Here is a 26,057-nt window from a genome sequence, read left to right as displayed (position 1 = left end):
TCCAATTTTTTAATGGTACTGGTAACTTGTGGAAATGTGTTGAGATGAGGGCGATATTTTGTTTAATGGATGCGTCTTCAAATGCTAGCTTGGTGGAATGAATTGCAATGGCCTCAGAACTGTCAAATTGCCCAACTACTTGTTTTACGGCCTCAAAATTTTCAGCATAGAATAATACTGCATTTAGCCAAGTACCCCATCGAGAAATTATGGGTTCTGGCGGCAACGCTAGATTTGGCAATTGCTCTTTATAAGACTGCACACGCGACGGTGCTTTAAAAACACTTTTTTTGTAGAGGAAATCAATTTATTAACATTCCCATACTCTTGCCGTATCTCTTCTGCAAGGCGATGAAACCCGTGAGCTAAGCAGGTAATTTGTAGTAAATTTGGATAAAAAGTTTGCAAGGCTTGGCCAGCTTTCACCATGTATGGCGCAGCATCAGAAACAAACATGCAGATTTTTTCATCCACAGAACAATCGGGAAACAAAGATCTTATGGAATCAAATATGATTTACGATTTTCACGGCCAAAAGTATTTTTGTTATTTGTTTTTGGGGTATTATCTTATGTAATCATTTATTATTATTATCTTATGGAATCATTTATGGAACGAGCAACAGTTGAATGATTTGTTTTTTCTAGGATTTTACAGGTAAACAAGTCACCTAGCTCCATATACGTAGATGATACCTCCCGCTATTAAACGAAATATGCACGATTTGGGAAAAAAGGCTGAAATATGCATTAACGTCGTAATTAGAGAGTTATATGCATTTGCATATGCAAATATGCAAATGCATATAATCCGATGTCTAATCATAACATTTTGTCATCATAATTTATGGTTATATTTACTGGGCTTTGTTGTTGTAAAAAAAATATATTATTATTGAAGGTATTTTAATACTAACCTGTAAGGCGCGGCGGTAAAGGAGGTGCTGGGGAGTCGCCTTCTACCGTAGGAGGGCTTGAACAAACAACATTCTCCAGCTCCCTGCAAATATACATTCATATGGTAAGATCTTAGCATAAATCTACAGCAGTGTATGATGAACAAACAGATTGAACTAACTTGATGGATGATAAAGGCAATATTCAAAAGTATTACATTGCATGTAACTGTGGTTTAATTCTTAAATTACATTAGAATTACCTAGAGTGTCTGGTCGGTGGGCGAAATTGTGGTGATATTCCATCCGTTGATTCAGAAGAGTACTGAAAGAAAAACAAAATTTATAAATCAAAACAGAGGGCATTTTGCAACTTGTATGAAGATAGTACAAGCAAATAAAGGCTGAACTTACTATTGGTTTTGTATAGAGGTGGGAATCTTCGTAATTAGATAGATCAGTCTGCTCGGCTTGTAAACTCTGAGATCTTCTCTCCACAGGAAGAGGTGGTAATGGAGTACTGAAATAAATTATGTTTTATTATTAAGTGTTCGGTACATCCAATAAATATATTGATTAGATAAATAATAATACAGCGCAAATAATACATCATAACTATGGTATTTACGACTATTATACCATAAAATACTAACTTGACAATGCTTTCCGACTGCTGTCGTTTCATCCTTGCAATTGGTCCCAAGGATTGTTTTAGCTGCCCAAATCTTTCCAACAAACGCCTGAAAAATAAAAATAAAAAGAATAAAGACCTGCCACTAACCCTGTAGTGTTTAACCTCCAATTTTTTGAAAGAAAAAAGTGTTAGAAATAGTGAGAATTATTACCTCAAAAATTCCCTTTTTTAAATTGTATTCATAGTAGGTATGTATTATATAAAATATCAAAAGAGCCTAATTAGTCAGATATTAATTAATAAATAATAAATATTTAATATTATTATTTTGAATTGATATTATTAATAGAAGGATTTCTACAAACAACGCCGTAAAGTGTATGTCCATACTCCTTTGTGCATATTTTTTTACCGACGTACATGGTACGGCCATTCTCTCCTAAAGGTTAATAAATAAGTAGTAAATTAATAAATAAGGCTGCAAATACACAGACCGCCACTTGCTGTCGATATATTCCAAAAACACAAACTGCCGTAGAACTGCAGAACGCTTTGCAGTCACTGATTGAAGCTGTGGATATCAACTATCTTCTATCAGCCTATGTATTCACAAACATAGCCTAATACACATTCTTATGATTTCATGGAAACTGAATCTTCTGGAATTATAGGTACATGCTACTAATAATGCTGGCTTAACAACGGCTAGTCTAAGAGTCATTGAAAGAATAAAAATTAAGAAGTTTACTAGAGACTATATTGAAATAGAACTTAGTTCAAAAAATTCAGCGAATAAATTGAAGACTTTTGGTGAATTTTCCCAGGTTCACGCAAGTACAAGGATCTTTACCTGTGAAGTGGCTGTACGCTGGGGGGAGCCAGGCGTCCATGGAGCGCCAGGGCAGCTTCCAACAGTCGCGCCTGAGCTGCCAGAAGTGTCTTCAGGCGCTGCACCTCCCCGCTCAGGCGAGGCCAGCGGGTTGCAAACTCCTCGCAGAGGAAGGCCTCTTGATATTTGCTGGGACCACCCATCACATTGGCATCAATGATACCCTGTATAAGAAATATGAAAAATAATTATTATGAACAGAATGAAAAGCAAAAATAATTGGTATGAATGCTTAAATACATATTACTATAATATGATTTAAGATAGTCTAACACGAGGCAAAAGTCTAAAACTGGATGCCAGAAGAAAATATGATTTAAGATTTTCACGGCCAAAAGTATTTGTGTTATTTGTTTTTGGGGTGTTATGCCGTGTTGCGCTAACTCCTTCTTTAGCCAACGTGGTCCGAAACGTTGGCTAAAGAAGGAGTTAGCGCAACACGGCATAACACCCCAAAAACAAATAACAAAAATGGATGCCAGAAGGTTTATGAAGAATTATTAAAGAAAATGTTTCACCTGTAATCTCATTGAGAAAGGATTAATATTGCGCGATGGCTCTGCTGTATACAGCGCCACAAGTTGCCTCAGTTCCTTCTCAACGGTCTCCATTGTTTCGCAAGCGTACTATGAACAAACAAAGACATTTATGAAGGAAATAATACAATCATTTTTAGTTGTACTACTGTTAAGGAAAGCTAAATAAAGGAGGTAAATTAACAAACCTGGATAGGTGCGAGTTCTTCTACAGAACGTTGAATGACTTCAGACCATCTTAGAATGCCAGGAAGCTCATTTTCAATCACAAGTGTTGAGCGTTCAATCCATAAACTCTGTAAATTGAGAAATAGAATTAAAGTAGAACATACAAAAACAATGCCAATCAACAGTTAATATTCTGGCTGCAACTAAATTGTACCAAATAGCTGTTCATAACTGTAGTTCTCGAATGTACTTTCTTGGCTTGACTGCATCACCAGCCAGAACATACAACAACTACTTTTGAGGCATTGATGATCAAATTATGGAATCATGGTAACTCTTCATGTGAATTGAAATTTTTTACACATATTATTATGTTACGACAAACTCCAGTGGCGGTCCGTCACAAGGGGACGAAGGGGACAGACCCCACTAAGTATTCCAGAAATCTACTAAGAAAAAAATTGTTGATGCTTTGTGTTCATTAAAATGAATGAAAGAATTCTTAACATAATGCAGCAATCACACGAGGACAATACAATATTGTTTTGTCCCAGTTCCGTACCGACTGTCCTAGTGTAAACTGTAGTTTGGAAGACAGAACAATGTATCAAGACACTGTCCCAGAGATAGACGGACAAGCTATCTCCGCAGGATAGTGTCTTATCCCAAAGCGTGCTAAAGCAGAACTTGGCGAAGGCGGAACGCAGATCTAGAGACCAGCTGTTACAGGCGCACAGCGCTAAGGGGAGTCTCGGGATATCACCGAGCGTTCTTCGTTAAGTTTCCTGTAGGATTGCGTGAATCCACGCATGTGTATTTGAATCATAATCGCAGGGACAGATTTTAAGATCCCCTTGTGGATAATTGGACATATGTTTTTGTTCAAATTGAAGTAGGTCAGTTAAGCACGGGCCGCAATTCGCGTTAGTCGTATCAGTAAAATAATAATATTCATCGGATAACGTTCTTGTGGTAAAAATTACCTCAAAGGCGCTTTAAACCGAAGTTGGTGTGATTATGCGGTGTTATTTTTTATTAAACTTCATATTTATATATGTGCCTATTTTGTTTTGAACTTGGAGGAAAATTTTGAAGTTGGTTCGATTATCTTGTGTTATTTTTAACTTCATATTCTAGTTAGGTGCGTGACTTATCCCCTATTATCTAATAAAAAATTTGTAAGAAATGCTTAATCTATTCAGAAAAATAAATTCAGTGCGCTAACATTTGAAGTAAAAGTAGAAGTGAAACGCCTAGGAGTTCACCAACCCAGATATGTTTATGGAGTTTCATGTTATTAACGCTCATAAAAAATTCACCGACATTCAAGGGCCATCAAAAATTATTCAAAATGAACTTCTGGAGTGTATGTATAGTGTTCACTGGGATCTTATAAAGCAGAAATTTTGGAAACAAAGTTTGTTTCGATTCAAGCGGAAGAAACAACGGATGTGTCGTGTAAAACTCAAGTTGTGACAATTCTAAGGTACTTCTGGGAACCAAGGAGGAGAGGAGAAGAGAGATGAGGCCCTTTTCCTTCCTGGAACCTTTAGGGAATCAAGGAGGAGTGGAGAGGAGAGATGAGGCCACCTCCGTGAACTCTTCCCTTGTAAGGCCTACAGGGAACCAAAGGGGAGTGGAGATGAGAGATGAGGCTCTCTTCCCTTATGTGGATTTCAGGGAACCAAGGGGGATTGGAGAGGAGAGATGAGATCTTCATATACAATGAGAACCCTGACTTATGACAGTTAAAGGAATGAGGTAAAATGGGAGATAGCACAATGGGCAAATGGCTTAAGTGCTCACGGGAACTATATGTAAACCGTCTTCGCTCTATAATAAAAAAATAAAATAGGGTTGCAAATGAATTAAGTACTGTGCTTCAAGAATGTGGGGTAAAAGCCATCGAACTGGTGGCTCAAACATTGTTATAAAGGCAGACCTAATGGCGTCCAGGCCCATCTAAAAGTAGATTTTCGGTATGCCCATTTTGTGCACTGTTACGCACAACAAATAAATTTAATAATGCAGCAGCAATGTGCCACGACCCATAAAGACTTTGAAATATTTTTTGCCAATCTTTCTGGATTCACTTCCTTCTTCAGTGTCATTGAAGCACACACGGGTTCCGGATGAGCTGGTCAAATCCAGGATGCCGAGAACCATCACAACATGATGGAATTTTGCAAGCCGCATTGTGAACACTGTTCGCGAAAACTTAGAAGAGCTCAAGGAATGTCTCCTGAAATTTCGAGACAAACTTGGGTGGGATTCGGTTACCATAAATGGACTCCAAATCTCTTAGGTGACAGAACTTTTAGTGGTCTTTTCTTTTTTTACCCGAATCATGCCAGAAGTAGAAATCCTATTTAGACAACTACAGTTGAAAAATAAATTAACAAAATTTAAAAAACAGTTGATAATATTTCTGGTTACAATTCCATACTTTATTTTAAAACAAGAGTTCAAGGAGTGTGGAAACTGACGAATATGCAAATATGCATGACACATTGCTAAGCAAAAGGAATTTCTCTGTAGCAGATCTATCGCGAATCATGAAGGAAGCTTGTGACATGATACTTCTTAACGTTGAAGGTCGCTTTTCGAGTAGTGACCATCTTTCTGAGGGTAAATTGACTACATTATTGCATACATACAAAAATTTCCCATTGAGCAACTGAAAAAAGAAGTGCAAAATTACCCAATTTTGGAAGAAAAAAAAAATTCAAACTGAACTTGAAATTCTATATATGTAGTCACCCTCCACAGAGCATCCCCAAAGATGAGGCCTTCAGAGAAATTATTTTCCTTAGATCCTCCTGTGTGTAGTTACATAATTGATTCAAGCAATAAATATTACTTTGGATTAGTTTATCCTACAATATCAACACCATCTTTCACACCTTAAACTCATTGTCCTTGTCCACAGGCCCCTTGTGCTTGGGGCGGTCGCAATGGAAGGTGCGGAGGTGGTGGGCCATGTAGTGGCGACTTAACACCTCAGGCGCTGCAGGACCCAGCCCGCCCGCCCCAGTAGCAGCCACGCCACGCACGTTACATATTTGAATGTCTAAATAATACAAACAAATAAAGTATGTATAAGTAAAGTGACAAATAACAAATATGTAAGTAAAAATATGTTTATACATTATTCTAAGAACATTAAGATTTGCTTGAATATCATGTAAGCATAAAAAAAAAACCCTTTTACCGAAATCATTGATCATAAATTTTGAATTCATCAAATTATATAATTGTATTATGTAATAATATTGGGATTTTACGAGGAAATTGACATTTTTGGTTAGACTATGCAAGTATAACAGGATACATTAATATTTATTTTGGATACTGTTATAATTTGAAATGTTTTATTATTTTGTAATAAATAAAAAATATATAAATTAATTCAAAAACTTATTCTATAATTAACCCTTACCACTCATTTGTAGGGGGCCAGCCGACATCACTATTTGTACGCTACAACTCAGTTGTCGGCTGGCGGCTGACAAGATAAGACGTGCGCGGGTGGTGTATTTTTGTGCGCAAAACTTGACACAAGACGTTGTTTCTTGTGATTATTCGATAAAAAAACATTTAAATTCACGTTTTCATAAGATTTCGACTGTTTTCCGTTTTTATTTTACTTTAAAATAACCTTTGCAAATTCACATAACCTAAAATGGCGGGAACTTCGCGTGATATAGCATCTGAATACCAAGTGTTTTCGGAAGATGAATCTTATTGAAGTGACAGTGAGTATGAGCATGTTGCTTATGATTTTGAAGATACTGATGATGGTAGTGTTAACAGCACAGAAAATAACTATGATAATGATGACAGTACAACAAATGTCGAAAGTCACGAAACAGTGTGGTTTTGTGAGACCTGTTCCAGAAAACCTGGTCTCCATCCTGGAGAATGTTTTTAAAAGTACCATACTATGCAAAAATATAAGTAATCCATAATGTTTTCTGTAAACTGATTTTTATTTGAAGAATAAATCATAACGAATGAATTTTTAACGATTTTTTTTGTAACTGCCTATCAATAATTAAATTAGAGTTGGCTGATAAAAAATATTAAAAAATAATGGAGTGGTAAGGGTTAATATTGAATTTAAATAATAGAACCCGAAACTGTAAATAAAACAAAGTACAGTAGAACCCCGTTAATTCGAACCCCGATAATTCGAAAAAAAGCGTAATTCTAAATTTTAGACAAAAAAATATCATTCGAAAATTTTTTCATTCAATTTTTTTTTTTAATTTGAAACCTTGTTACTTCGAAATTTTATTTTTGATGTTCCGCGGAATTCAAATTAACGAGGTTCTACTGTATAATATATAAAGCAAGAATAAACGTATATGCATACTATCATAAATATCTATGTTACAAATATGTTTTATACATTATTATTTTTATGCTTACATTGTCCATCCGAATTGAGCAGATTGTCATCAGGTGGTGAGTTCTTCATAAGAATTTGTGCAGCAGGAAACTCGGCTTGCAAGCGTGTTGTGAATGCTCCAATCCTTTCATATTCCAATCCTCGGTAAACAAATTGCTTATTCTAAAAAACAACATTAATTTAGAAAAAGGGACAAAGGTGGCACATTAACTTCTCAAGAACCAAGTACCCATCGGATACGAAAAACTTGTATCAGTTGGGCGCCGGCGTATCCAATTGGTAATTTAAAAGCAAACCATAATACGGGCATTTGCCTAGTTTGGGGTATTAATAAAAAATAAATATTAATAAAATAAATATTTTTATTTGTGGGACTTTTACCCTCGGCACACTGCAGAGATTTTTCACAGTAACTTCTCAACCACCAAAAGAACCCATCGGATACGAAAAACTTGTATCCGTTGAGCGCCGGCGTATCCAATTGGTAATCTGACAATTCTTTTAATTTTCGGGATTTTTACTCTCGGCACACTACAGAGATATAAGGTCGTTGGAACTCGACATTTCAAAGGTTATGTACCTACCTACCTACGCGGAAGCGTTTGAATTTCAACATTGGGTAGGTACCCTAGTAACTTAAATTAACAATTGTTTATGGTTATATAAGAAATACTGTTCCATTTTTAAATGGAAAATGGAGGGGAATATGAAATTTTATTTGACATTCTAATTTTTCTATTTCTTCATTTATAAAAAGTAAATAGGGTTTAATTATGCATAACTTACTCTCACAAATAGAGGGAAGCCTTGACCATAGTATCCAACTCTGAAGTATTCTGGATCTGGGCGCAATTGGGTCAGTATATTTTCATGGAATCTTGCACGAGTGCGTAACACATGAGCAAGTTTCCCATAGTCGTATAACCTCGTCTCATATAGATCCGCCAGTTCTTTGCAGAGAGGAATGCCTGCTTCCCAGCACTGGACCATAAAAGGAATAAAAGCATTAGCTATGAATAAGAGTAATGACAAATAATGATTTTAAAAAACTTTCTATATTTATCGTTATGTTACGTATGTCATACAATAACGTTACAATACATTACATACATTATATGGGTCTCAAAGTGGTAAGCAAAAGAATCGCTAATTGTCGTGCTTTTGATTTCGTAGTTTTAGTACTAAACTGTCACATGTAGAGTAAGGTTGTTTGCTCTACCTCTAACTAAAACAGTAAAAAAGTGCCAAAATGCCCTTGTGTGTGATGAGAAAGTTATGCATTACACGGCAAACACTACTAAAAGCTAAGGAATAATATTATATTCATAAATACACAAATTATTTGTTCTGAAAAATTCAACTATTTTGATTGTTTCCCAAAGATTTTCAGCACTATTAAAGAAAGTGAGATAAGTATAAGGACAACCTACTATCTGCAGGTCCTTTCATACAGTATTCCGTATTCGTCTGAGAATGTAGAATAGAATATGTAGAATGTAGTATTCAACACAACTTTTAAATACAAATGTTCGGTCCTATCGTTTATTTCACTCATACTCATATATTCTTTGAAAGTCTATCTTTGTCATACATGAACAACATTTGAATCAAGAATTTATTGGAAACAGGAGTGTTTCTTACTTCCCACATTTCGTCTTAATTTTGTGAGACAATAGCAAGTTTTTAAAGCTTTGTAACGTCATTGATGTCATATAATTAAACCTTATTTCATTGTCACGAGCTCTAGATGTTTTCCAGGAAATTAAAAAGAAATTAATGAACAGAGGTCACAAAAGCTAGCCAAGGCCAAGGACCGTGGTAGGAACAGGGAGTTCTCATTTTGATATTATCTGCAGTTAAACATCTTTTGCTCAAATCATAAAATGCAATAATGATTCTTTACCTTTCCTCTGTCGAAATACTGTAGGATTTTATGATACAACATCTCTTTGCGTTCCCATTCGGGAGTGTTTGGATGATTTGGATCAGTCACTGTGTTGTTGCTATCCCAACTTAGCATGTCAGCATAGAGCTAAAATAACATAAACAATATTATATACATCATTATTAATATGCAAAGTAAAGGTAATAGTAATAACAAAAGATAATATAAACTTCGAATAAGATACGTCTAACACAACAAGTTATTTATTATTGTTTATTTTCTTATAGGTATGCATAATATTATGCCCTTTAATGACCTTTCTAATTGAGCATGTGCTTGCATTTCTGATTCAATAATCAGATGTGTCAATATAAGGAACATTATGTTATAAAGAGGTTAATGCTGTACAGAAAGAGCATACCTTCATTGTATAACCGGCCTCTGTGAAGTTCTCAGCAGCCAAGTGAAGGTCGTGGAGTCGATAGATGTAGCGCAGGTATAGCTCTTTTCGGTCTATTTCATTTTTATAGAAGTTCTGTAAAATTTTAAGAGGTTTTTTTTTAAATCTTCATTCGCTTCTATTACGCAACAATTATGATTTAATTGTAAGTTAATTTTATTCATTGTATTGGTTATGAAAAGAGGAAAGGAGAGTGACCAAATTGTTGTAGATATACTGATGGATACATCCAAGGGCCTGTGGGATAGATTTCCATATCATAATGCACAAATTGCAACCTTGAGAACATAGACATCAGGTGGAAATGTAATTTTTGTTTTACCATTATTTAAATGGAAGGTACTCAAAAGAATGCCTCTGATCCCTTCTTCCACAGCCGAGAGGCATTTGTACATGGTTAACAATTACCACATAAGAATAGGTTGTAAAACTCATTCTCAAATGCGGAACGATTTGCCAGCTTTTGTGTTTCCTCCCTGCTATAAAATGGGTCTCTTCGAGACTAAGGTTCACTCACATAAAGCTAAGAGCATGTACACTTAAAATAAACTTAATATGAAAATATAGCATAAAAAAAATTACCAGCAGATTAACGGTGCAAGCCATTCTCTTATCTCTGTTTTCCTCCCCCTGCAGCACCGCCCTGTAGTCGAGCAGGCGCTCCAACAACCTCGTAACGCAGCCCACAAAGGCCGCCCCCGCTTCACGCCATCCCCCTTCCTCCGCCTGCACCCTCTCCATTAACCTGAAACATTACACACGGGTGAGTCAAACATAAGAGTGCTCTTAATCTAAAGTAGTCTATAACCATTAACTGGCATCGTGGCTCCCCGGGACCCACATCTAAACTTCTCTCTCTCTCTCTCTCTCTCTCTCTCATTCTACTCACAGCTGGGCCTCATATGTCTCATGTCTCATGTCTCAGTAACTTCCTACATTTTGACAGAGATGGCGCAGGAGGTTAGACAGTTCACTCACATGAGTAAAAAATCTAATTACAAGAGTTAGTTTTTTCACCACTCTAGTTAAGGGATTGATTTTGCTTTTGTCATGATATTATATAGAACTAATAACAAACATTGATGGACATTCTCGACGTGGCGTCTAAAGTTTGTCATCTGTTCGTATGGAGCCATAATTCAAAGGTAATTTTAAAACTTTTATTATGATTTGCAATACATGCAATATTCATTGACTTCTAAGAAGCACTAAAGCTGGTCTTCCATTGAGTTATTGGTAATAAAATAAAGTTTTAGCTGTTACTAATGTATGTAATAATATTATATAAATGTTATAATACAAATAGCTGGTCTTCAAAACAAGTTCTCTACAAACATTAAAAATAATGAAGGAAAATTAAACTTCATAATATCTTGGTGTAAATATTTTATGCACAAAAATCAGAAATTAAATAGTTATCACCAAGAAACTTTTTACCTTCCAAAATCCCACAATGATGGTTGCAATGCATTTACTGCACTTAAAAATGGTTTATTATTCCATCGCATGGTTATGGCCTCACATAAAGTAAATACCGAAATAGAATTTTTAAAAAAACACTGCAGTCATATAATAAACACCAAAACGTAAACAAACATACATTAAAAAGCGATAATTGAAAAACATGTTCACTGTAAATGATAAATAGTGAGTATTTCTGAAAATAATAAACAAGCGTATAATATAATTTGTACAACACAGTATGTAAACACAGAGGCAGCTCTGGCATCTTCCAATACTCACACTGCACTGAGGTGTTCCCTGAAGAAGTATCCAGATAAGCATGTAATATTAAACTTCTATCAACAGTGAATCATAACACAATGTGGCTGTTATGATTTAAGCATGCTCCGATGCAAGAAGAATACGTGTTTCACAGAATGTTATTCTATTTGTAAAAAGATAAGGATAAAAAAAACAATCTGCATGGTCATTAGTGTTTATAAATACGTAGCTAAATGGTGCTCTAGTACTGAACACCTTGTGAACTAATCGGTATTGATTTCTTGCAATAAAAAATATTTAAAAATACATGTGATGCCAAAGTTTAGGTAATGAAATATAGATCTTGAGAAAGTCCATATTTTTTCATTCTCCGATAAAGTATGCAGAAAAAAAACAGAATATGTTATTGCCAAAAATTAATTTAATTATGAGTGACGTGAATCATGCGTAAATTGGTTTATTTGAGAAACAAGGTTGACAAAACAGGTTTTTGGTGAGGGAGTTAATTAGGTATCAAAAGAATTATTTTTAAATGTGTGCTTACAAAGGGTTGTATGTGTTGTTTCGATAGGTAATCAGTGGTAGGAATAAAATAAAATACAATATATTCAAAACTTATAACTTACATAGGAAATCAAGTGTCAAAACATTCATTCATTGAATTTTTTCTGCTTCAAGCATCAAATACTATATTTTGTATTTCCATCAAAGTTTCTGTTACCACAGTCACTAAATAATTTATTTTTTAAATTTTACTCTAGGCCCCTGATGTAATCTTTTTGCTGCTACAGTAGAATTGCAATTCTGTGGTGATGTCATTAAACAGTTGTATGGAATATTATTGTACCATGGGTCATCTATTGGGTTCAATTCAATGTGAAACTTTGAATGTGTTATTTAAATTCAAGATTGATAATTAGACTATGGACTAAATTCGTTATGCTTTCCTGAAGTGTTCTAGATGGAAATAAAAAGTGTAACATAGTAACCCAATTCAAAGTGCCTAAAATGGTGTTATTTATCAGTAAAAATAGACTCATCAGACAATATGGGACTGGGTGACTAAAGTTCTAAAATAATTTTGTGCTATTCCAAAAGTAAGTAAGGTACACAGTTCTTTTGTAGAAAACTTAAACCATTGCAGGATTGTAGTGATATCTGTTTTTAAACAGCAATATAGTGATTTACAAATATTAAATACAAGGTGCCTACTTTCTTAATTTGCCATTCCAATCTTTTTAATCTTTCTATTCTACTCCTTATTTCATACATCTGAGAAGATATTAATTTTGCCTTAAAGTTGATCCCCAATAAAGATGAAAACACCTTCCTGTCTCTGGAAACTTAATACAGTAGAACCTCGTTAATTCGAAATCCAGCGGACATCAAAAATCAAATTTCGAATTAACGAATTCCCACGTAATTCGAAATTTTATGAAAAAAAAAAAAAAAATACGCCGAAAATCGATTTTCTCGGCCGCCTCTTCAAATCCGGGTGGTATTTTAGTTGTAAATTCGTATTAATACCAATTATTTCTTTATTTTCGCGGTCGATTACCGTAGCGGCCGGCCCTGTAAATTCAGATATTCGCAATAAATTCGTAAAAATGCTATATATTTACGCGTAAATCGAGATTTTGCTGCCGATTTTGGTCGCGGCCTACCCTTTAAATTGAGGTATTCGTAAAAATACGATATATTTCCGCGTAAATCGAGATTTCGCGGTAATTTTCCGTCGCGGCCGGCCCTTTATTTCAAATATCTGAATTTGAATTCGTAAAAATACGATATATTTCCGCGTAAAACGAGGATTCGCGGCAGTATTCCGTCGCGGCCGGCTCTTCAAATTCAGATATTCGAAATAAATTCATAAAAATGCTATATATTTACGCGTAAATCGAGATTTCGCTGCCGATTTCGGTGGCGGCCTACCCTTTAAATTGAGATATTCGTAAAAATACGATATATTTCCGCATAAATCGAGATTTCGCGGTAATTTTCTGTCGCAGCCGGCCTTTTATTTCAAATATCTGAATTTGAATTCGTAAAAATACGATATATTTCCCCGTAAAACGAGAATTCGCGGCCGTATTCCGTCGCTGCCGGCTCTTCAAATTCAGATATTCGAAATAAATTCGTAAAAATATGATATATTTCCGCGTAAATCGAATTTTGTCGGCAGTTTTTCGTCGCGGCCGGCCTTTTAAGTTCAGATATTTGAAGTAAATTCGTAAAAATATGTCATATTTCGGCATGGATCGAAATTTTTCGGCCGATTTCCGTCGCGCCGTATTTTTTCAACGCGAATATTCTAAGTAAAGTTAGTAAAAATACGATATATTTACGCGTAAATCGAAATTACGCGGCCGAGTTTCGTCGCGGCCGACCCTTTAAATGCAGATATTTGGCGTAAACTCGTAAAACTACGACATATATCCGCGTAAAATGTATTTTCTCGGCCCTTTAAACTCGGATATTCGAAATAAATTTGAAAAAATACGACATTCCAGTGTAAATCGATTCAGATTTACAAAATAATAATACTAATTAGGACGATGTATAACCACGTAAAAATACATTTTTCGGCGTTTTACCGCCACGGCTGACTTTTAGATTCAGATTTACGAAATATTATGATTTATTTTCGCAAAAATCAAATTTTTTCGAATTACACGAACAAATTTTCGTGCGCGGACAAAAATAAATTTCGAATTACGAATTAACGAATTTCGAATTAAAAAAAAATTTATATGAAAAAATTTTTCAGCGGAAATTTTTTTTGCGAAAATTTCGAATTACGCGTTTTTTCGAATTATCGGGGTTCGAATTAACGGGGTTCTACTGTACATATTTTTACAAATTAGAAATAATATCTACTTACATGGTATTGAACAGTCTCCGGTACTCATCGTCAGCTTTGTTGTCGCTGAGTAGGGTGTCTAGTCTGTCGACCAGGGCCGCTTCCAACCTTCGTGCGTGGCCAGCTGCCGCACGTTCTCGGGCCATGAGCTCCACGAGGGCGCCTAGTGCGGCCCTGCGAAGCTCAGCCACCAGAGTCACCTCCAGCAAGGGCCCCACCATCTCACCAGCTAGGACTAGTTTCTGGTCACCTGGAGGAATGATTTTAAAATATTTTTATAAAGCAGCGTTTTCGTTTAGGTTCCCTACCTAACCAGAATTTCGATCTTTTATATACATACTCTCATTATTTATTATGAACAATTGATTTATTTACCCAGGTGTGACCACATGGACAGAAGGTGTAAAGCAGCGGGCACGCGCAAGTCTCCGTGCGCACGCAATAGTGGTGCACGCCAGCCCCTGCCCCAGCTTTCAACTTGCAAAGCAGGCTGACGAAGGAAGCGCACCATGGCACCCAGATAGGCACTCCACACCTGGAATATACAAATACATGTTTATACTTTTTTATAAATAGAAACGTACTCTCCGTATCGCCATGGTGAGAAAACACATTCAGAATCGAAAAATGAAACGGATTTGGACATGTTCAGTAACTAAATCGGAATAGCTGGGTACTTAATATTCTTCTTTAATTGTACTTCCCCTTCCTCATATCCATCTCAAAGCACTCGTGGATAACAGTAAGATTCGATCAGTCCAGTATGTTAGAAAACTTACGCTGCTTCAACTTTACCAGAGAATGTGAGTTTCTAAATGATCATGTTTTCATATCTCTTAATATCTGAGGGGACGTTATAAATAAACAACTCATGATAATTTTCAATATTGGAAGAAAGAATAAATAAAAAAAAACTATAAGGTCATAAGCATTTAGTTTTACCTGTGGATCGAAAGGTTGCTCCGGTCCCAAGAAGCGTTGCGGCAACGGAGGAGCTAACAGCTGTAACCCGCGTAGAAGGGCGGCACAGCCACTCACACGCATCAACAGCCAGTCGCTGGGGAACACCTACAAATATATACAGAAAAACAATTATGTGGATTAAATTTGTGGGTAAATAGATAAATAAAAATGTGTCAATCAAAAGTTCATTCGCTAAATTCGTGAATAAATACATAGGACGGATTGTTTGGGAGAATTTCAACAATTATTCAAATTTCAAAGTTAATTTTCAAGTTCTGTGAAAGATTTTTCAAGTTCTGTTTTTATTTCAGTTTTGTCAAGCAAACTAGCCTATAATGATACAATAACTAATGAATAGGACTTTCACAGAACCCGAAAATGAATGTTGAAATTTGATGAATTGTTCAAATTCTCCGAAACAACCCGTAGTGTTTTTTCAAATCATTTTCAAGTGATTCAATTAAAATGACAATGAGAAATATACACAACTTCACATTTCATACCTCAAGTTCAATAAGATTGGTGAATAGTAAGAAGGTCCTCATGAGGAAGTCCTTTAGTGGCTTGTAGGCGAGGGAGTCACATAACCTAATCAGTTGTTGCCCCTCCACCAGCTCCAGCATTCCCAAAAGACAAGCACTAAGAGCTCCCTGAAAACAGAAAATAAATATATGTTTTAACACATTGTAATCGAATCACGTATTAATACGTTTTTAGCAAATTAATGCTAGAGAGCGGATCACGTATTTATACGTTTTTGATAGATTGTTAGTGCAGCGCGGGTCACGTTAAAATACGGGTTCCAATATACTTGAGTTTTTGCTATATATCGTCTGTAGGGTTGTAGCCATGCAATAATAATTTTTATTTTACATTTAGAAATAATTTTTGTGTATAATTTGTAAAATAAAGGATGTTATGTAAAAAAAATATTATTTTTTTCAAAACTTTCCTACTTTATGTGAAATTCTGCACTAGTTTAACGATGAAGAATACATTTCTAAATATAATAAAATAAAATGAAATAAAATAAATAATTTGCAAAAAGAATTATTGAAATCAAACAAATATTTTTGAAGTTATCGCAATTTTTCTAGAGGTCTACGTTAGCGCGTAGAAAATAATCACCCATTACCAGCACTAGTACGCGGCCGAAAATTGCCCGATCAAAATGTGTTAAAAGCTGTAAGGAGTTTGGGGTAGTCAGCGCCATGAAAAAAAGAAGAGTATTTAAATTGATAGGAGTTTAATTTATTTTATAAAATAAATAATACAAAGTTTTTATATTATGTTTTAAACTTATTTGACAAAAATTTAAAAAAAATATATTTATTGAAAACCTTGTATTATATGAGAATTTTGATGTGCAAATGAACTTCGCATTTGCATTTTTTCAGCAAATACCCTGGAATATTAATAATATGTCCAACTCCAGTAAAATATTGGCAGTATTTACTTGCATTGGCTGGCAACTCCTGAGGCTAGTGTAGCAAGATATAATCACGCGTAAACTCCATTAAAATGTAGAGTAAACCAAGCCTCACACCGCTAGGAGGCGTTAGTGTAGCATAATGCCATCAGAATGTATGGGAAATGTCAGAAACTGGGGGCATTGCAACTATTCTACAGTTTTTGGTATCAGGCAGAATGAAATTTTGATTGGGGAAGGTACAATAAGGCGCCACAAAATAGCAGCAATGCACATTCCACTAGTTCCTCGTGCCAAAAGAGTTGAGTCTAAATGTGAAGATAGATTGATAAATAGCTGCAACTTAATGCAGATTGTATCCATCACACTTACCAGGACAGGAGTGGTCCTGCCCACTAGATTGAGCAGCGCCTCAATGAGGGCGTCCAATGTACCCAAGCACAGCACGTCCATGTGCGCCGGGGGCAGGGGCGTGTTGTCTCTGGTGATGTCATGTAGGGCGGCCAACACCTCTCCCAGCAGTTCTGCACATTCCTCCAGCTCGTCACGACGAGAGAGATGAACTCGGACGTGGCGACAGATAGCGGCCAGAAGGATGTTTCGGGACTCTGGAAGTTAAAAACAGTTTTAAGACATCTATAATATAAGAAGATTTGGTTGTCCTTTTGTATCTATTTTGTCTCTCTAGCCTCAAGATAAAAAAGAGGTCTGGATGAGAATATTCCTATTTTTTGTAATGTACTTCCACTGATTCCGGACAGTCGGAATTCTTATGCAGTATCGTATCACATAAAAATAAATATTTAAGGAAGACTTCAAATCACTCGCAGATGTGATCCTTTGGCCAGGCTAGGGGATTATTTTTAAAATTTCACCTACGTACGGCACTCATTGCCAAACAATATTTACCTTGATCTTCTATGAAGATCTTGGTGGCGACAAGTTGTTTGGCTGCCTTTAGGCGGGCTCGGGCCAGCGCCGGCGGTGGGCCGGGTTGGGGCGCGTCCAACAGCGCCGCCCCCGCGCGGGCCCCTTCAGCAGCCCCCAAGGCCGACCCAACCTGCTCCACCACAGCCCCACAGGAGCCCAACAGGGATACCTGTGTGGGAAGTATAGGTTCTGTGGGCGGTAAGCGCAGCATGGATGCCAGTGCAGCAGCAGCAGCTCGGAGGTCTCTACGGAAGCTGTCCTCATACTGGCCCCCGGTGGCGCGGGCAAACAGTCGCCGGCTCTGCACCGCCAGCCTCAGGATAACCCCCAGGGAGCGGAAACACTTGCGAATCGGCTCCTGGTTCTCCGTGCTGAGGGCCCACTCAGCGCAGTGCTGGACGGAGCTCAGAAGGCCCCTGGAAGAATACAGTTTTAAAATTTGGAGAAAAATTCAATCGAGAGTGAAAAAAAAATCGTAATAATGATTTTCACAAGACACACATCATTTTTGATCAAGACATGTATCAATTTTATACATATCGATTTTAGAAGATATTTTATATAGTTTTTTTATAGGAAACGGTTGACATAAGGTTCCTGTGAGCACTTAGGGCATAGGCCCATTGTGCTATGTCTCATTTTACCTCATTCTTTTATAAAGTTCACCAGGGTTGTCAATGTATATGTGGCTATGTCTTCAGGTTTCACAGTGTGTCTTCCCAGATCTCATCTCTCCTCTCCACTCCCTTTTGGTTCCTTGAAGGCCCTACAAGGGAAAAGTTCATGGAGGTGGCCTCAACTCTCCTCTCCACTTCTCCTTGGTTCCCTAAAGGCCTCACGGCGAAGGAGTCCACTCCTCCTTGGTTCCCTGAAGGCACCGCGAGGGAATGGTACAATTTTTGTCCCACGACTATCTAGGAAAATAGAAGGTCCACTCCAACAGAGCTCCGAGTGCTGGGGTGGGTAAGGTTTAAATACTCCGAGATGCGACCCAGTTTCTCGGAGGCACCGTTCGTGACACTGTTTTCCAAGTCATTCAGCCTGAGCACGGTAGCTTACACCTTAGATTGGGACTGGTTCGCCACACTCCCTACTATATATGTTAGAAGATAAATAAAAAAAGTTTTTTGTTTACTGAACTTACTTGTACACTAACGCAGCAGCAAAGTGACTGTCGATGTAGGCATCCATAACAGGCTTGAAGTGCTGAAATTTGCTCTCGTCCAGGAGACTGAAGATTGAAACCAACACCAGGAAAACTGTTCCTGAATGTGGAGTGCTGAAACATGGAATTTATGTAAATAAGCCAATAGGCTGAGAAAATAATAGTCTTTTAATTAAAATGATTTGTTTATTTGAATTGAAAATAAAGGACTAACCTGTTGCCATCTTCAGTAGAAAATAAAGCAAAAAGGGCATCCAAGACATCCTGAAGAAACTTGACCAATTCTTCACATAAAAGCCTATCGGCAAGGCGAAGAACTCTTAAAAGAGTTTCCTGAACTCTTTCAGGATGAGCACGCCATTGAAGCAGTGCCAATAGATCACCTGATGAAGAAAAGAAGAGTTTTTATAAAGAAATGAACAATTAGTCAACATGCTGCTAAAAGTCACTAATGCCTTTTGTTGATTTTTTTAACATCAATAATAATACTTATTGATAATATGTAATAGCAAATCCAGGGTTTAACCCAGAGATTCCCAAACTTTTTTGCCCCGTAGACCACTTGCCAAGTTTTTTTTTTTTCCATAGACCTCCTGCCTCCCGAATATTGAATTTTCCTATTAACGTCCCATGTGATAGATAATCATTTATTTTTTTAGTAAAAAGATTCCCTTCCCTTGCCTGCCCAACAACCGGGTGGCGGTATAGTTGCTCTGTCTTTACATTGTGCAGACAGGGACACCCTTGTGAGGTATTACACCAAATGAAAATGAAGCAGGATAAGCAACGGGAATTTCTTTCTGTAGCCAGCCCTACAGAACTGCCCCTTAAGTTCTTTGTCAGTGCTTATTCCGGTCATTTCTTCTTGTCACATGTTTTCCGATTCTTCAATGTTCCATTTCGATAGTCAAAATGTCCTCAACTTAGTTTTGAAGTCTGTGTAAAGTACATTTAAATGTTGAACGTCATTATTACCCTGGACGTTTTTCAAAAACAAGTTGGGGAACTAGGAAAATTCGTGGATTCCAATGAACAATGTTTTGCTTGAATATATTAATTCTGACGAGAAAAGGAATATAGACCCTATTTATTCACCTCAATTAACAATTTTACGAAATATAAAAATGCAAATATCAAATAAGTAATTTCTCAGTCTATTATATTTGTGTTAGGTCTATTGTGCCATTTACGGAACACCTAAATGTTGACTTGAGGTAAATGGGGGTCCGCTCGTATGTACCCCCATTTGAATCTCGTGGACCCCCAAATTTTTTTCTCGCTGACATAGACCCCCAGCAAGTGGATATCGACCCCTGGGGTCCATATAGACCACTTTGGGAACCTCTGGTTTAACCCTTAGTGTGCCGTGACATACCGTAGATTTCCTAGTAACTCACAGCACTTGCCTTGATTTGATAATACTTTGAACCTTAAAAAATGTAGAGTGTTTTTTTTACTTATTTTAACATACTATTTGCTTGGCAAGGAAAAAATGCATCTTTATTCACTTATATATTACAAATATATTTATTTTATCTGTGAAAAAGCGTGTCACAAAATTCCTTATCCAATATCATAGTACCCTGTATTTATTTACAGGAAAGTCTCATATTTATAAACTATTTTTATTTTTAACGCTTTTTTAGCTGGAAAATATAATTAATCTCAAGAATATTTTCATGTCTTCATTATATTATATTTTTAATTAGACAAAATTTTTCTCTGAATATAAGTAGCTATCCTGGGGAAACTAGATAGGATAGATATGCATATACAAAAAAATTATAAACATTTAAACACATTCAGCCTTACTAAAACGCGTGGTAGAAATATTACGCGGCGCTTAAGGTCAGAACAGTGAATAGCTTGACTTATTACCATGTTGGTTTGGTTAAAACGGACCTAAACCAGGCTTTAGGCAGGCTTCACCACACCAATGTTGACAGGGGTGTAAGAATCTAATTAGTAAGACAATCTGGTAAGACATTACAATTTACAAAAACATAATTTTGCAAAAAAAAACAAGTAAGTTATTACAAAAATAATGTCAGACGGTGTATGGTGTGTGATTTAAATTTTAACCCTGGCATTCTAAGGGTTAATATATGATTGGAGGGTTTGCACAGCAAGGTACCTGTTTGATAATAATATCAGTAGAGTGTCGTTAGTCATTATTCTTACTATTTTGGGTGAGTTTTGTAGAGCAGAGCAGAGATTTGATGTAAACCAGTTCTTTGCTGCTTCTCGAAAATGAGAATGCTTCATTGTTCTGCTGTTTGGCGTAATTCACATCTTTTCCACTGCTTGGGAGGCTTAAATAACTGGCAGTTGTCAATCTGCAACACATATTTAAAATTTTAAAATCAAATAAAATATTGTACGTTATATTATTTCATTTAAATTATTACCAAGATCTGATCATTGCTAACATTGAATAAGCAAAAATTAGATATCTAATTTTTTCAGCATTTTTATATATTTATTTCTACTATGTTTACACCAGACTTCATACAATATAACTATGTTCCATTGGTCACCAAACAGGCAACTGCCTAATGTGTGATTTAATAAATGTATTATCTGTAAATGTCTATGTCAAATATCATGTATTTATGAATAAAAAAAATATATCTTACCTGGCAGAATCTTCACATTTGTAGATATACAACTCATGCTGTCCATCGCTAATAGTAGCGCCGCCCTCTTCCATAAGACGCGCAAATGCAAAACCGAACAGTTTTCGCTCTCCTTTGTCTCTTGCTGCAAACATTTAAAGTGTTTTAGTAAACAAAAAATGTTAACTCTAATTCGTGTAGTCAGTGAGTGCAATAAAATATTATTAAAATATAATTAAAAACATTTGTGACAAAAAAAAGCAAAGTGAGAGATGATTGCTTCTCCAATAATACATCAAAAAGATTAATATTGGACTTACTTGAACAGTGTCGAAAATCAATTCTCAAATGTGCCGATGGAAATCTGTCCAGAGGCACAGCAAGCCGAAGAGCTTCCTGCCAGGTGGGCTGGTTATTGTGGTACAGCAGGGGAGCATCGTGTTGAGGCCCACCTCCGGAGCCTGCAGCACTCCAAACACACTCCTAAAACATTCACAAAATTCTAAAATGATAAACTTTCCCTAACATAACAACTGTGTATCATTTCGACGAGCTGGAGGCAAACCATGTGACCCAGGAGGGTTCGAGAGTGCTTTGAATAAACCACAAAATCAGTTGTACGTTGTCCGCCGAAGAGCGCACAATGAAAAACCAGACCCCGCGCAGAAAAGCAACATTTGCTAAAGACTTTCAGAGTTAACCATTAGTATACCAACCAGCATCTTTTCAATTATTCCTGATCTAGGCATGTGGATAACAGACGTTACTAAAAATGATAATTTCATTTCGCAGATAAGAAAAGTATAAACCGTTTTTAAAAATTTAATAAAAGAAGAACACTTACGTCTATTATTGCACCCGTAGAATCAAACACCGACAAGCTTGCGAGCACATTTTTAGGTGTTGGCTTCCCGCCCCTTTCAAACTCGCCCCTTTCCAGTGTGATGAAAAGATCATTCCTGATATCTCCAGGCATGATCACATCGGGGAAACCAAGCTTGCAGGCGCGGACAGCACCACTGGGACTAGTTCCTCCTCCCCCAGAACTGGCGTTCAAGGCGTCACCTTTGATTAGGCGAAGTGATACAACCATTCCTGTAAATGAATGAAGTATATTGAATACAGAAAGATTTGTGATTGCAGAATGATTGAAATTGAGGTATGATGATTGTGGTGCAATTAAAACTTCAAAAATTAATCAAACATAAAAAAAAAATTCATTAGCTCCACATAGGAAGCCCGGAGGAAAATAATTTCCCTCGGGATCTATGTCATCTTTGGGGATGAAGGGTGGTTTTAAAGGAATGGTAATTCCGAGAAGGAAAAAGGAATGAGGGGTGGGTAGGCATCTGGGGATCAATTGTGTGTCCAGGAGTGACGAACTTATGAATCCATCCCGGTGCAAGGCAATGGATGGAGATAGTTTCCCCTGATCCGGCCAGCCAAGCAGTCGGTGGCATCCGCCACCAATTTCTTGACATACCTCACCCCCATGAACCTGTGCGCCCCTGCTAAGTCACCAAACATAGTGAACCACTTAAGTTGACCTATGGCAGAGGTGTTGGTTATCCACAAATGGTTTCTGGGGCGGCGGTACTCATACCCGCTCCCCATAATGATTGAAATGGAGCTATTGTCAGATTCTGGGGGTCCCTGAGACTGTGATGAAGAGGCCGGCGGTACCCATCGGAGCCTGCGAAAATACCCCGCCCCTCCGTTGTACGCTTCCTCCACTAAGTGAATGACTCGCATGATGAGATCATTTATGAAGAAGACTATTGCGGGATATTGAGCCATGTTGACAATAATAATAATATCCATGGAAAACTCACCAAAGTTTGGATGTCCTGATAGAGGGCTGTACTTGTTACTTTGTTTTTTGATAATCAGTTCATGAAGCTGGTGAAAATCTTTTTCCTCACATTGGTAAAGCTAGAAATAGAAAAATGGAAAACATTAAGTGCTTGTTATAGACCCAGCAGAATTTCTCAACTGTCAAAACTTCATTTGTTCATCGCTAGTTGGAGGTAGTTTTTCATTCGCAAACTTATCGATTGAAACATTAAACATGCGTTACAACCATGTAACACTGCCATTCATCACCATCCCCATTCGGAAATATTTAAGTAAAATAACCAACTAATAAAGAAGTGTGGCTTGTTTATAGAATCAATAAAAAAAAGCCGTGAAATGTGTTGAAATTTGGTGCCAAAAGAAGTATTTATTTAATTGTTGTATCAACAGATATAACAATGAAAAGGTATTATAAAATACATATTTAAAAGGAAAAATATTGTCTAAAATCAATATTAATGCGATAAACTATACTAATATAGATCGAAGTTGTAAATGTAAGTATTGTTGTGTATAATGATTTATTTATTATGGTAGAATGCCTAAATAAATTATGAAAAAAAAAATAAGGAGAGTGAAAAACAATAATCCATTATTTGGTAATAAAAAATGTAAATTATCAATCAATGGCATACGAAAGGTAGTTTTAGCCGTTTTATATAGCTATTTTCTATCAAATTACCTATTTTGCCTACCCTTAACACCCCATGCCTATCAATAAAATCCAAATAATTATAATATTCTGAACATAGCTGAAAAGTAAAAGCTGTTTTTGAAAGGTGAAATAAACAAAATTTTTTAAATATTAAAATTTTTAATGCAAACATAAAAAGTTTAAAAAATGGCTCACCTTACATTTTTTGTAACTAAAATTATTGAGAAAAAAAAAATAAAAAGCACATATTTTATTAGACAAATGTATTACAAACCTTATTGTCAAGAGTTTTTAGTTTTTGGATAGGTTAAGAAATTTTCTATTTATTTGGATTTTATTGCAAAGCAGAAAAACTCCGACCTTCTGACAGAATATGCCAGAGGTCTGAGGGGTTAATAAACTTTGTAATTAAAATAATAAACTTTTCACGGTGTCAGGAAACTAGTGGTTCAAGTGGTAGTTGTTTTGTGGTGATCAACCATGTGATGAACCATGATCAGCCAAATTCATCAGCACAAATTCTTACCTTAAATGTGTATTCCTTTTCATTCTGGTGGGCAGGGGCGGCTAACAGATCGGCCAGGGGTAGCACCCCACCCCCCAGAGGCCGGCGGTACCCCTCGGAGCCTCCGACATACCCCGCCCCTCCCTTGCGCGCTCCCTCCGCTGACTGAATGCGCCCCACTCGCACAATCTGTGCCACGAGGTAGAGCTCCTTCGCAAGGTCCGCATTGCCCAGATCCTGAAATTTTATTTATATATTAAATACCTACCCCCTTACTAGTAAACTTGTTTTGAATTTTACACAACTGATAAACTACCATTTACCATACATTAACGGTTGTTTATCAGTTGTGTAAAATTAAAAACACGTAAAGCCTTGTGTATTGGCATACATTATCGGTGAATTTTTCGCCTGACATACTAGTTGGAGGAAGAAGTTATAATGAGTGTGATTATTCGGTGTACTCCGACCACCGTAAGCTTGAACAAACCCTAGTAGAGCTTGAATTCAGTGGTCTCACTGTGTCGGGGTATTAAAGGCTTTGTAACAATTAATAATTGGCTAGACATGAATGACCGTTAAAAATATTTAAAGCTGATTAAAGGTCGCACTCATTTACCAATTTTTTTTTTAATTGTTATTTATATGAGTACTTTGGATGTTGAACATCAAATGAAAAATTGAAATTAAGCAAACAAGAAACAATTCAAATTTAAATGAACAATTAAAATAATGAGTTAGTACATCAAAGTAGACTTCACTTGCACACCAAGACATTAACTAAATACTTACTGTAAAAATAGCGCAGTTAGTATGCAGCCTATCCAGATAGTTATTGAATCCGTCCGCATCGAGCCTGACGAGGAACCTCTCCGACACGAAAGCCCCCCTGCGGCCGTCGTACAGGCTGAGCAGCGCCTGGGCAGGCTGGCCTCCGCCGGCAGCACACTCCCGGGCGCAACACCACAGGTGTGAAGGGCCAACGCCCGCACTGGCTGTGGTGGCGGCGGTGGCAGCGCCACCGTGGCTGCCCGTGCGGCGGAGGGTGCCCGTCTGTGGAAGGGTTAATTAGACAATTGGAGAAGAAAGGGTTAAATTATCAAAGATGAGGGTGTATTTCACCATCCTGTATTCATTGGATAGCGTATATTTTAGATATAGTGAATATATATATCATATAAGTTTTTAAGATAAGCCGACTTTTCTACCTATTGCAAGTATTTATTTATTATAATGGATAGTTATCGAGAGGATGGTGAAATACCCCCTAAGTCTACCGAACTTATTTATAGTAACTTAAATTATGTACAAGTAAAACAATCCTTGTGCACAGTTTGCAGTCAGGCGCATGAGAGGGCCACTGTTGATATTTTGAACACTAAAACTTGTGGATTTAATAAATTTAATAATTTTCAAATTTATATGACATTTGTAAAAAAGTTTTCAAAGGTCATTTTACGTTTTTTTTAAATGCTCAC

The 26,057-nt window shown here is 36.7% G+C and overlaps 1 protein-coding gene across 3 annotated transcripts in view; it reads right to left on the bottom strand.

Moving 5' to 3' along the window:
• spg (dedicator of cytokinesis spg) overlaps nucleotides 1-26,057 on the bottom strand; it is an 80,490-nt gene that overhangs the window by 6,174 nt on the left and 48,259 nt on the right. For 2 of the 3 annotated variants that reach the window (XM_089631729.1, XM_089631738.1), the window contains 29 exons: nucleotides 25,372-25,632; nucleotides 24,601-24,816; nucleotides 23,398-23,497; nucleotides 22,410-22,660; nucleotides 21,886-22,048; nucleotides 21,587-21,710; nucleotides 21,132-21,286; nucleotides 19,165-19,333; nucleotides 18,930-19,064; nucleotides 17,765-18,201; nucleotides 17,228-17,463; nucleotides 15,930-16,076; nucleotides 15,406-15,531; nucleotides 14,839-14,998; nucleotides 14,485-14,713; nucleotides 11,622-11,639; nucleotides 10,461-10,623; nucleotides 9,840-9,953; nucleotides 9,437-9,565; nucleotides 8,320-8,514; nucleotides 7,554-7,695; nucleotides 6,026-6,192; nucleotides 3,143-3,250; nucleotides 2,937-3,044; nucleotides 2,380-2,582; nucleotides 1,549-1,635; nucleotides 1,310-1,415; nucleotides 1,159-1,220; nucleotides 917-999 (listed from right to left, as the gene is read on the bottom strand). In XM_089631729.1, the coding sequence (XP_089487855.1) occupies nucleotides 917-999; nucleotides 1,159-1,220; nucleotides 1,310-1,415; nucleotides 1,549-1,635; nucleotides 2,380-2,582; nucleotides 2,937-3,044; nucleotides 3,143-3,250; nucleotides 6,026-6,192; nucleotides 7,554-7,695; nucleotides 8,320-8,514; nucleotides 9,437-9,565; nucleotides 9,840-9,953; nucleotides 10,461-10,623; nucleotides 11,622-11,639; nucleotides 14,485-14,713; nucleotides 14,839-14,998; nucleotides 15,406-15,531; nucleotides 15,930-16,076; nucleotides 17,228-17,463; nucleotides 17,765-18,201; nucleotides 18,930-19,064; nucleotides 19,165-19,333; nucleotides 21,132-21,286; nucleotides 21,587-21,710; nucleotides 21,886-22,048; nucleotides 22,410-22,660; nucleotides 23,398-23,497; nucleotides 24,601-24,816; nucleotides 25,372-25,632 (4,594 nt within the window). The remainder of the gene's footprint in view (nucleotides 1-916; nucleotides 1,000-1,158; nucleotides 1,221-1,309; nucleotides 1,416-1,548; nucleotides 1,636-2,379; nucleotides 2,583-2,936; nucleotides 3,045-3,142; nucleotides 3,251-6,025; nucleotides 6,193-7,553; nucleotides 7,696-8,319; nucleotides 8,515-9,436; nucleotides 9,566-9,839; nucleotides 9,954-10,460; nucleotides 10,624-11,621; nucleotides 11,640-14,484; nucleotides 14,714-14,838; nucleotides 14,999-15,405; nucleotides 15,532-15,929; nucleotides 16,077-17,227; nucleotides 17,464-17,764; nucleotides 18,202-18,929; nucleotides 19,065-19,164; nucleotides 19,334-21,131; nucleotides 21,287-21,586; nucleotides 21,711-21,885; nucleotides 22,049-22,409; nucleotides 22,661-23,397; nucleotides 23,498-24,600; nucleotides 24,817-25,371; nucleotides 25,633-26,057) is intronic. The other variant, XM_089631746.1, reaches the window with a different exon arrangement.

The sequence above is a fragment of the Hesperophylax consimilis genome, chromosome 1 (genome assembly GCF_061612785.1).
Source record: "Hesperophylax consimilis isolate HC1 chromosome 1, BYU_Hcon_1.0, whole genome shotgun sequence".
Taxonomy (NCBI): domain Eukaryota; kingdom Metazoa; phylum Arthropoda; class Insecta; order Trichoptera; family Limnephilidae; genus Hesperophylax; species Hesperophylax consimilis.
This window is presented reverse-complemented; position numbering and strand designations above follow the sequence as displayed.